We start from the raw sequence: 11,559 nt of genomic DNA, 5'->3' as shown, positions 1-11,559 counted from the left end.
AATAATATACACTTATTCTGTAATTGTTTCTTATTATTATTATTATCATAAAATCTTTACTTTTTCACAAAGATTAATGAAAAAATTGAAAAATAAGAAGTAACAGAAATCTCCGAATCTTGTAAATAAACAAAATTAATTAATTCCTATTTTGACTTTAATGTAAATAAATAATCAAATAAATAAACAAATAATCAAATAAATTAATTAAATAATTAAAAAATTAGATACTTAAACGAATTTTAAACGAACGATAAAATAATAACAACAACAACAATACATTACAAATAATAAAAATGATGATAAATAACAAAAATTGCGATAAAATAAACTTAATAAATAAACATACACATAAATAAATAAAGAAATAAAGAAATCAAATCAATAAATACATATAAGTATTGAGTATAGCTATCAGCAATGACACAAAAAAAAAGAAACCCAATACAACGTCGATGATGACGACAAGACAAATAATCTTCATAATAATCATAATAATATTAATACAGCGTCCTACCTAGGGGAACCGGGTCTCTGGACGCAAAACGAAGATTGATAATAATATTAATACAGACGAGTGAGAAATAATAATAATAATTTTGAGAAGCACAATAGTTACCAGATGAGCATGTACATCAAGACAAATGATAATGACGTTAACAACAACAATTATGTAGATAGAGATAATGATAATGAAGGTGATGATGACACACTGGTAATGGTGATGATGATAACGGATGACGATGATGATAGAACGATGATAACGAAGAAAAATGAGCATGTGGACTGTTAAGAAGATGGTGAAAGTTACACAAAAAAAATTAGAAAAAATGATGATAATAATGACGAATGTGACGATAGAGAAAGAACTGGTGATTAAGAGAAAGTGATGATGAGGCAGTAGATGATGATGATTGATGATGACACTTAAATTCTGATTGGTCGAGAGAAGGTTCCATCTGGTTGGCTGATGAGAGCTCGAATTCGATTGTGGGCACCCTGTATGAATTTATTTTATAATGCATTTGTGTGAATGTTTGTGTTAGATTTTATTTACGAATGTAAATGAGTTTTGTTTGTACAGGCCTTCAAGATAGTATATCTGTGTAAGTGTTAAAACGTGAAAAATTTGTACAAGTAAGCTTACATTTGTGACTGTTGCGCTTGTGTTAGTTAGATCTTGATTGCATTCATTTTGTTTCTACCATTCATTCCATCATTCAACTGTCCATTTGACATCTCGCTCAATCAATCAATCATTCATTCAATCATTCATTCATTTTCATCGTTCATTCATTCACCACCATCAGCTCGTCAAAGGACCAACCTGAGTAGCCATGAAATTTCCAAAGACCTCGATGAGTACTTCATCTTCGTCCTGCCTGTCGGGAAGTTTGATGTTGGCTCCGGTCAGCCTCTGAATCTCGCGGATGCTACGACCATTCTTCCCGACTATGCGACCCACCATCGATTTTGGTACCTACGTTTGAGCGATGATGATGATGAAAATGATGGTGATAAAAAGGTGATGATGATAACGAGAGTGAGCCAATGTGGAGAGAGGCAACAATAAACTCATTATTTCTTCTTCCTTCTCATTATCATCAGCATCACATTATCATCATCACATAATCAGCATGGTGAATCTTCTACTCACTTTGATGCCAGTTTTGAGTCGATCATCACCTCCAGACATGCTCTCGCCTTTCACTTTTTCAAATATGAAATAACTGGCCTGTAGTGACGACGACGGCGATGATGATGAAGATGATAATGATGATGAAAATGTAGTAAGAATGATTAAGGTGTTAATAAATGGAAATCAAAACGCATTACATTCACTTACATATGCATTCATTTACAATGACATTTTATCATTGAACAATCATCATTTAGTAACTCATTTATCTAAATAACTGCTTTCAAAATATTTCATCAAACATACAAACCATCTATAAAATCCACCATTCAATTTAACCATTCATTCAACTGAACATTAGATAATTCGTCCATCCTACAATCCATCCTACAATCCTACCATCCATCCATCCATCCCTGACCTTCCAACAAGCATCAGCACTTCCTCTGATTGTGACCACTCTCTCAGCATCCTTGTGTTCTGTATCATGCTTCGGTTCAACCTACGGTCATTGTTCGTGTTTGCGTGTGTGTGTGTACGTGTGTGTGTGTATTCATAATTATATGTGCATACAATGAAGTGAGCGAGAATGCTTAACATGATTATGCCACAGAGACAAGTCCTATTACTAAACAATCGATCTCTAAACAAATCTTATGAAGAAAACGCCTTCACTAATGAGGCGTTTCCTCAATCAATCACAACTCAATCACACATCACTAATGACCTCAGTACAAGAGATGTGCCAACCATTTTTGCAACAAACAAACCGAGCAAACGAACAAGCAAACGAACAAAGGAGCAAACAAACATTCAAACGAACGAACCACAACGTGGGCATTAGAATCAAGCATGATCTGTTTGATGATGGAGCCACCAGCTCCAATGATACTGCCCACCATAGAGTTTGGCACGCTTATCTGGCACATCTCTGATGTACCCACCGTTGAGGCGGTCATGTTTGAGGGGTGGTGCGAGGAAATTGGATGACCGGATGGATGGCTGGCTGGCTGTTTGGGTCATTTATGAACATTCTTATAAAGTCGAAAACAAACATACCAACAAAAACAATAATAACGTAGATCAGATAAATAAAATTAATAGTAATAATAGTAAACTGACTCCAGAATGTCCATTGATCCTTCTGCTGTCATGCATACCATTTGATGGTATCAACTGGTAGTTGAGGTATAAAATAATACTTCTTGTGGCAATAATAATGCACAGTGAAATTATCATCATACACTAACAAAATACAAATACACACACACCCCCCCCACACACACACACACACACACACACACAAAAACGTACACATTCACTTAGATAAACACTGACCATGTTATTATTATTGACCATATCCTTCTCCAGGCACTCATTCAGCTTGGCAGATATGGCAGACTGAGCCTTGACCATGCCATCAATGTCTCCCTTGATGGTGATGATGCGGTCAGGGTAGATGGACATCAAGTCCTGCATGCTGAAGATGGTGAAGGATGACGATGAAGATGATGATGGTGGAGACAATGATGACAATGGTTGGTAGTTACTGTGAGAGGTGTGCAGTCAATAACAGGAGAAGTTCAACAGTTAAATGAACTTACAAATGACATGGCTGAAAAAAACATGCACACACACACGCGCGCGTACACACACACACACAAGCAAACATGAACACCAACTTGGAGAGAGTGATCTTGGTGTCAGTGTCCTCCTTGACCTTCTTAATAAACTTGCCCTCTTTTCCTATGATTCGTCCACAGTACCTGTCCTCTGCCAACATCTTCAACACAAACGACCTACATACATAAATTAGTTCTCATAAATTTTTACCTATATATTTCTAAAGTCTAACACATACAGACAGACAGAGAATTTTAAGAAACAAACAAACAAACAAAATAAACAAACAAAGCATACCCTCTGTTGACATTATGTGATTCTTCCTCAAGAATCTTTAACATGCCTCTAAGGGCATTCGAGCAGTTGTCTGGTTGACCATAGATACTAATCACCTAAAGTATCATCACATTATCATCATCATCATCATAAACGTCATCATCATCCTCTTCATAGTCATGTTATCAAATAATGATTAGTTACATTGTCATAATGGGTAAAAAGGCATAACGAACAATAGGACTAGCACAAGAGGGTAATTATGAATGAAGTGTTAAAGAAAAATATGATACAGCCTAGATGATGATGAAGAAGAAATTATGAAACATAACTGATGAACCAACCTTTTCAGCCAGACCAGTATTTTCCTTGCCATGAACATCAACTCTAGGAACAAAAGAGATTTTAAATTTTTTAAAACTACCATCATCATTTTATAATTTACACTCAATTAATTAGTAAAATATACTTAATTTATTACTAAATAACCTAGCTTTATGTTGAGTTGTAATACTTTTGACTGTGGAACCTTTCTTGCCTATAATGGCACCCACCAAATCACCAGCTACCAATATCCTTTTAAGTTAAGAGTACATTTTTTATAAGCGATAATAATGAATCATTATATATGTATATCTATAATTTGAAATGAAGACCTCGTCTATTATAATTATGATTCACACACACACACGCAAAAACACACATATACACACACACACACACACACACACACACACTCACCTCAGAGGACAACTTGGCTTTCTACCACCAACTATATTGGACCCACCGCTGTAGGAATGATTGACAGTTCCATTCCTGTAGTGAGATGATGAGGAAGAGGAGGGGTCCATCTTTGATTGACTAGGCAGGATGTCAACCTGGAGAGAGCGACAATAAAGGTTAAGACAATAATGGAAATGAGTGCGTGAAGATGGAAGTTTATCATTTGATGACCAAATAATGATGACGATAATGAACTCGTCCTCGATGATGATTTGATATTACAACATAAAGTTCAACAATAATGATGCAATAATAAAGTGAACCATAGCAAAGAAAGACGGCACTTACTCTTAGCTTCTGGTCATGGTAAACATATGAATTCAACCTGGTAAAGGCCCTAAATAAAATAAAAATAAATTGAATAAATAATAACAAAATTAATATTATGCCATAATAAAATTAAAAATATTATTATTGACGACTGATAGAGAAGTTTAATTATGTATGATTCATAAATTAATACCGGCATTCATTCAACTAAATGAGAAGATAATGCAATAATGACAACAGATAGGATAATTATTAATTAGAAATTAAATTAATTTATCGACAAAATAATTAAAATAAATAATTCAATGTTTAAGGAAATGTTTGTAAAATGCTAAAAAGTAAAATAATTTAAGATAAGGAGAGAGAGAACTAACTGTTTTGCATGATCTGGTGTCTCAAACACAACCAAAGCCGACCCATCACTAACTGTTTGTTTAGTTATTAGTTTGTTTGTTTGTTTGTTTAGTTATTAGTTTGTTTTGTTATTTGTCTGTTTGTTTGTTTGGTGGTAGTTTTTGATAGTTTAAAAATAATTACTCATTAAATATAATCCCAGTCAATCAAACACCTGATATCTCAGCATGGTGTCATATTTGAAAAACTTCATTGGAAAACAAGCTTATCTCTAATAGTCTAATGCTATTAAATAACATAACAATGGTAAAGATGATGATGGTAATGACAAAGATGACAATGACAATATTTAGACTATAAAAAAAAATTCTAAAACTGAAACATGACAAGTAACTTACTGAACTCACACTTTTCGACTGCTCCAATATGTCTGACCATGTGCTTAATGTCTTCCACATGAACATCATGGGGCAGGTTTCGAATGCGAATGGCCCTACAACATTTCAGTGATGCAAGATTTTTATAATTTATTTTCATCGCATTTAGAACATAAAATCTTCATAATATAATATAATATAAAAAAAAATAGTTAACTGAGAATAAATTTTAATGGCCACATTAAAAAGCAACCTTAGGGAAGAACTTTTTGATTAAATTACATAATAAATTATTTTATTTAGATTTATATAGGGAGTTCTCTCATATGCCATGTCATCAGAGTCATATAAGCTTAGAACTTTATGTTTGAAAGTTAAGACCAAAATATTTTTGAACTGCAATTTGGCCATTCTACTGCTTAGTACTTAACTACTGACCTCCCAATGTTAGAAAGATATGAAAAAAATTTTTAAATAACAAGTAAAATACATGACAAAAAGAGCTGTAGGACTTATTCTGAAATTTTACAGCATACAAAAATAAGAAAAAATTAAATAATTTGTTTTCAATTGTATTAAAATTAAAAATAAAGAAAGGATGAAACAGTTAAGCTCCAGTGCAACCTACCTATCCTTTGAACGGTTTGAGCTAACTTGTTGGCCGGTGGGACTCATAATGCAAGCTGAAATTATGAAAATAAATTATAAATTTATGCTTTTGAAGTGAAAAATAATATAAAGACATTAAATAAATGAATATCAGAAGTAACGTGTTTTTCTTAAAAAGAATTGCAAATACCTTTTTTAGACGCTGAATTCGTTTTACCGGAAATTTTATTTAGCACGTGAAGTTAGCTGTTCTCACTTTGCAAATAATATAAATTGTTTTTCAAACAAATAGAAGATATAAAACGAACAAAAACGACTTTTAATTTATAAAAATTAGCAAAATAACTACAAAAACTCCAAAAAGAAACCCAAAAAGGTGAGATTAAATAGATATACGTGCGCTTTTAATGGAGCAACTGAAAAAAACGTACAAAAAATTGGAAGGTGCTATAAAGTACTAACTAAGAAATTTTGAAGCGTTGAACTATCTCAATAGGTTCATCCATATCATGTTACATACTGTCATCAGTTTATCATTTAATTATATTTTTTCTATTTACCACATGATCAATTAATTAGTTGTGTTAATTTATTAACTAAATCTAACAATTATCGATCTTAAAACATTTACAATTATATTATTATCAAACGTAAATTCATATGGTTAGAAAATTCCAAGTATTAAAATGGAAGTTTCTCTTTTCAAATACAGCTCAGTTAATTGAGATATTAAATTATAAATCTTATCGATAATTAAGAAAATTTTATTAAAATAATTTTACCGTGAGTTGGTAATACATAGTTCACAATGCTCTCTCTCACTCTCTCTGTTGAGAGGGAGTAAGAGAACAAAATATATACACATATACAACATATATATATATATATATATATATATATATATATATATATATATAATATTTATTTACTGAATAGATTAAGATAGGAACTGAAGATAGCGCAACAGTTTACTGTATAATGAGAAGATGTATGATACAATCCAATTAATTAATTAATCATATAATTACCACCAATGTCGTAAGTAACCATATACTAAGAATATAACTAGACAACTAATGATATCACTTTTGCAAAATGAATATTAAATGTCAATGATTCAAATCTGACGAATCAGGTTAGTGTAGCACAATACATCAAGAAACCAGCTATTATAGTTAATTTTCACTAAGTTATTTACCTCGAGATATCATCTGATGTATTTCAGTCATTGGTTTCGTGATCATTCGTTCATTCTATTATTTGTTCACTATTTCTTTCTACCATTCATTCCTTGTTCATTCGTTCGTTCATTCTTTCGTTTGTTTTGTTTAATAATTCATCTACCTTTTTACAAAATTTATTAATCCACTCATTTGTTCATTCAATTCATTCGTTTGTTCATTTCTTCATTTTATTCATTCATGCACTCATTCATTCATCTATTCTTTCTTTCATTCTTTGATTCATTCACAATTTAACGTTCTGTCGTTACGAATTCACTCAAGCTTGAAATAGGCCTGTGTGTCTGTGAGTTTGTGTGTATGTGTGCGTGAGTGTGTGTGTGTGTGTGTATGATTATTGTAATAAATATATATGCATATGCAAGTTTTATGTCTAATGCTTTTTTATTATTTTAAAAAGCAGGTAACGTAATGTGCTTCTATTAGTTGAATAATTAATAAAAAATTATTTTATTAATTATTATCAATCGGTTATGTTAATCTGTCAGATTTTATTAAAAAGGATTAAATAATTTGAGAAGATTCTCCATTATATTCGGTTTGAAAATCAAATTTGATATGTTCTCGATATATCATTTATTTATTAGATACATAAATTTATCGATAGATTTTGATATTGATAGATATAGATACCGATAGATACAGATGTTGACAGATATAGATATCGATAGATATTGATCTTGATAGATACAAATATTGATGCAGATACCGATGGATATTGATAGATATAGACATTGATGGATATTGATATATCTATATATATATATAATTTCAAATTTTTAGCATCAGAAATGAAGATGATTCTGTTGGTCGCTTGTTTGTTGCCGCTCTTCCTCTCGAGGAATTATGCCCAAGAACAATCGGTTAATTATTACGAGAGTAAGTTTTTATCCATAGTACTTCACCACTCCTTCATTTGATTGTACAATCATCTAGTTACTCCTTTGATTGTTTGATTAGTTAATCGTTTGCTCGTTTTTTAGTTTTATCGAGTTATCTTCAAAAGTATCTATTAATTTTTTGAGCTTTTATAATAATTTTAGCAATCGTCTTTCAAAGGGTTTTCTTTCTTACATACGTTTAACTAGGCTATCATATTTGAAGACATCCACATTTTATTTACAAATTGATCAAGCTAGCTACAAATAATTTCAAATAATTCAACCAAATATCAATCAATCAATTATTCAATTAACCAACCAACCAATAAACCATTCAAACAATCAACCAAATAATCAACCAACCAACCAACTAACTAACCAACTAGCTAATTAACCAATCAACTAACTAACTAACCAACCGACCGACCGACCAACCGACCACTCAACTAGGATGTCTTCAAACGTTCCGTATGACAAATGGCAAGACCACATCCTCCTTCAAAGACTCCTACAACATCACCAATCCCAGCGCTTGCTTCCAACAATGCAGAATGGATGATAAATGCATTGCCATTGTTTTTGATTCTGCAGCCATACCTTCTTGTTTGACCATTGCGGAGAAATCCAGTTTAGATCAATTAGTGCCCAGGCAATCAGCTATACTTTATACGTTCAGTGATAAAAAAAACTGCACCAAAGGTCTTCGTGTTATTAATTAATTAATTAACTAATTAATTGATTGATTGATTATTGAGTTCGGTTTATGTGTTAAGGATTGTTTACTAATGCTTATCTATATAATTAGTTTTGTGATTTTATATGCGTGTATTTATGTAAGTGAATTTGAATTGAAGATTTTTTTTGCCAGCATAAAAAGCAATTGATCCGTGCTAATCGATCGTTAAAATAAACAACCAATCAAATAAGAAACCAACCAACCAACCAAACACCCATAAACAGAGGCAAATTTTCATCAAAGTCTGATCAGATGTACGGGCCAGACCTTTCCCCCATCATCACAGTGGTGCCCTCCAGGAACCACCATCAAATTGGTGGCGCAGTTCTACAAACACCACCCGTTTTGTTGTCCCGGGACCTTCGATCCCCTAACTCCACCGCTGGACATTTCCTCCGCAACAACACTCAGCGTTAATTATCAGAGTCCGGATTACTTGAAAGAAATTGAAGACTGCTTGAAAGTGGATAATTGTTCGGTGATGTCGAAAAACGCAACTTCAGACCTGGTCGGATTCGGATACTGTCCGAACGAAAACACCACATTCGATTCGCTGGCTATAATCTACCAGTGTCTAGGTTAGATATAATCATAATAATAATAATTATTATTATTATTATTGAAATTAGTAGTAGTAGTAGTAGTAGTGGTGGTGGTGGTAGTAGTAGTAATAGTATTTTCATTATTTTTAATAATACATTGAACTTGGCTTGAATTCTCTATGTAAGAGTGACAAAATAAAAACAATTGTCTATGAATGATGATTCATCAACATGCCTCACCCGATTTCAAAAAGCCATGCCTTTATTCACACACACACACACACACACACACAAGCGAACATATACGTTTAAATATATAAGTAGTTCACAAATTCTACCAAATTTATGACAAAATAAAAACAATTGTCTATGAATGATATAAGTAGTTCACAAATTCTACCAAATTTATGGCATTTATCTATTGCTTGTAGTTCTAGATTTTTCTCACAAAAATTTTTTAAAATTATCCATTTTATTGAAATGTATTAAATAATTATTTTAAATTATCCAATTTATTAAAATGTATTAAATAATTATAATTAGAATTGTGTGTGCCATACAGAAATTTTTCAATGTAATTATTTCCATTTCACTCTAAAATAATTGTTCGTTTAATATTCATTAAAATAGTTTAAATATGAAGATTTTTAATAAACTTCTTAAATGTTAAATTTTGAAATTTAAAAAAATAAAGTCTTGGTACTAATTAATTTACTGATTAGACAGTAAAATACGGTGATGACCATTTTACAAAAACGCACGTTCACAGATCCAAAGGCAACAACGACAACTACAGCGTTCCTGGCCACAGAACTTCGCACCGCTCAGACCACATCTTTACCATCAGTGCCTCCATCATTCTCAACATCACCACCAATGAACGACACCTCAAATCACCCACCACCAATGAACGACACCTCTCCACCTTTACCAAATTTACCACTACCGACAGATTCCTCCTCTTCTTCAACGTTACCATCATCATCTTTTTCGCCATTTAAATCATCATCTTCTCCAGCGTCACCATTATCTATGCCGCAGCCGTCATCGACACCAACGCCACCACCACCACCACTACCACCTCAATCAGTACCTCTTCCACCGCCAACTCCAACATTCATCCCTGGGTTTTCAGTTTCAGTTTCAGTTTCTCCTCTTGCCCCATCTTCATCACCCCCTGCTGAGCCTGAACTGTCACAGGGTCCAACATTCACTCCGACCTTCGACCCTGCCAATGCCCAAACATCAACATTCGTCGCCAACAACAACAACTTTTCCACTGGTGTGGCGTCTGCAAGCGCTCCACCACCATTTTCTAGCAACCCTGCAGTTGTAGTGTCATCCACCGTCGCTTTCAGTCCGCCGCCCGTCCCTACAACTATCATGCCCGCTTCCAAAATTCCGGCCATCAGTCCCGATGCATCCGCTCAGGTTCCGTCTTTGAATGTTTCCAAATTCTCATCATCGACGACATCATCATCATCATCTTCTTCTTCGTCGTCGTCGTCCTCGTCGTCGTCAAATGATTCCACGGCCTATACGGGCCTCGTGTTAGGAGGTAGGTTTTCCATGGATGGATACATGGATTAATGAATGGATGAATGAATGGATGGATAGATGAATGAATGAATGAACGAACGAATGAACGAATGAAAGATAAATAGATGTGCGAATAAATGTATAGATGGGGGATTAGATAAATAGATGTATAATGACTGATTACTGACTGACTGACTAATTGATTGATTGATTGATAAATATTTGAATATATAAAATATATAGAAGTTACTTCTCAAAACCTGAGTTAATAAAATGAATTAAACTCTCGCATTAAAGTTCATTATGCAAAGTAGTAACAAAATTGAAATGAATAATTATATAATAGTTAATGCATGAAATCTAAACAATACCTCAACATGCAAAATACTACCTTTTAATACATGCAAAAATACCGATGATACCTTTTACAATTTGGTACCAATGACAAATACCACACCATCAATTGAACAGCGATTGGTGTAGCATTCGGAGGCTTGTTCATGTTGATACTGCTCTGCCTCTTGGCTTTCTTCGTCTACAAGTATATGTATGTAGTACACTTCTGTTATTTCCATTTTATAAATTACCTACAAGTCTGATTGGTGATTAGTACAATGTAACTTGACGCCATATGATAACTAAATTTGGTGTAGAGATAAGAATTGTCATCCTATTCGCCACCATCTTCA

General features: G+C 33.1%; 3 protein-coding genes across 3 annotated transcripts in view; 2 read left to right on the top strand and 1 right to left on the bottom strand.

Moving 5' to 3' along the window:
* Nucleotides 1–6,328, bottom strand: part of HELRODRAFT_190193 (hypothetical protein) — a 7,449-nt gene extending 1,121 nt beyond the window's left edge. Inside the window, exons 1-17 of the mRNA XM_009012845.1 lie at nucleotides 6,123–6,328; nucleotides 5,951–6,007; nucleotides 5,344–5,438; nucleotides 4,966–5,017; nucleotides 4,610–4,658; nucleotides 4,280–4,416; nucleotides 4,028–4,114; nucleotides 3,883–3,925; nucleotides 3,560–3,654; nucleotides 3,322–3,438; nucleotides 2,978–3,119; nucleotides 2,762–2,815; nucleotides 2,467–2,649; nucleotides 2,061–2,141; nucleotides 1,658–1,735; nucleotides 1,328–1,480; nucleotides 355–999 (exon numbers count right to left, since the gene is read on the bottom strand). Of these exons, the coding sequence (XP_009011093.1) occupies nucleotides 928–999; nucleotides 1,328–1,480; nucleotides 1,658–1,735; nucleotides 2,061–2,141; nucleotides 2,467–2,649; nucleotides 2,762–2,815; nucleotides 2,978–3,119; nucleotides 3,322–3,438; nucleotides 3,560–3,654; nucleotides 3,883–3,925; nucleotides 4,028–4,114; nucleotides 4,280–4,416; nucleotides 4,610–4,658; nucleotides 4,966–5,017; nucleotides 5,344–5,438; nucleotides 5,951–5,997 (1,485 nt within the window). The 5' untranslated portion in view covers nucleotides 5,998–6,007; nucleotides 6,123–6,328 and the 3' untranslated portion in view covers nucleotides 355–927. The remainder of the gene's footprint in view (nucleotides 1–354; nucleotides 1,000–1,327; nucleotides 1,481–1,657; nucleotides 1,736–2,060; nucleotides 2,142–2,466; nucleotides 2,650–2,761; nucleotides 2,816–2,977; nucleotides 3,120–3,321; nucleotides 3,439–3,559; nucleotides 3,655–3,882; nucleotides 3,926–4,027; nucleotides 4,115–4,279; nucleotides 4,417–4,609; nucleotides 4,659–4,965; nucleotides 5,018–5,343; nucleotides 5,439–5,950; nucleotides 6,008–6,122) is intronic.
* Nucleotides 6,329–7,963: 1,635 nt separating this feature from the next.
* HELRODRAFT_167323 (hypothetical protein) lies at nucleotides 7,964–9,372 on the top strand (the record flags this gene model as incomplete). The annotated part of the gene is made up of 3 exons (XM_009012844.1): nucleotides 7,964–8,051; nucleotides 8,645–8,752; nucleotides 9,014–9,372. The coding sequence occupies 3 exons, from the start codon at nucleotides 7,964–7,966 to the stop codon at nucleotides 9,370–9,372; spliced, it is 555 nt and encodes a 184-aa protein (XP_009011092.1).
* The window catches only part of HELRODRAFT_190192 (hypothetical protein), a gene marked incomplete at its 3' end in the record, with an annotated part of 2,455 nt that continues 233 nt past the window's right edge, over nucleotides 9,338–11,559 (top strand). The window contains exons 1-3 of the mRNA XM_009012843.1: nucleotides 9,338–9,367; nucleotides 10,101–10,889; nucleotides 11,342–11,417. Coding sequence (XP_009011091.1) covers nucleotides 10,208–10,889; nucleotides 11,342–11,417 — 758 coding nt within the window. The 5' untranslated portion in view covers nucleotides 9,338–9,367; nucleotides 10,101–10,207. The remainder of the gene's footprint in view (nucleotides 9,368–10,100; nucleotides 10,890–11,341; nucleotides 11,418–11,559) is intronic.

This window comes from Helobdella robusta (genome assembly GCF_000326865.2).
Source record: "Helobdella robusta unplaced genomic scaffold HELROscaffold_11, whole genome shotgun sequence".
In the NCBI taxonomy this organism is placed as follows: domain Eukaryota; kingdom Metazoa; phylum Annelida; class Clitellata; order Rhynchobdellida; family Glossiphoniidae; genus Helobdella; species Helobdella robusta.
The sequence above is the reverse complement of the archived record's forward strand: the minus strand, read 5'-3'. Positions and strand labels throughout refer to the sequence as shown.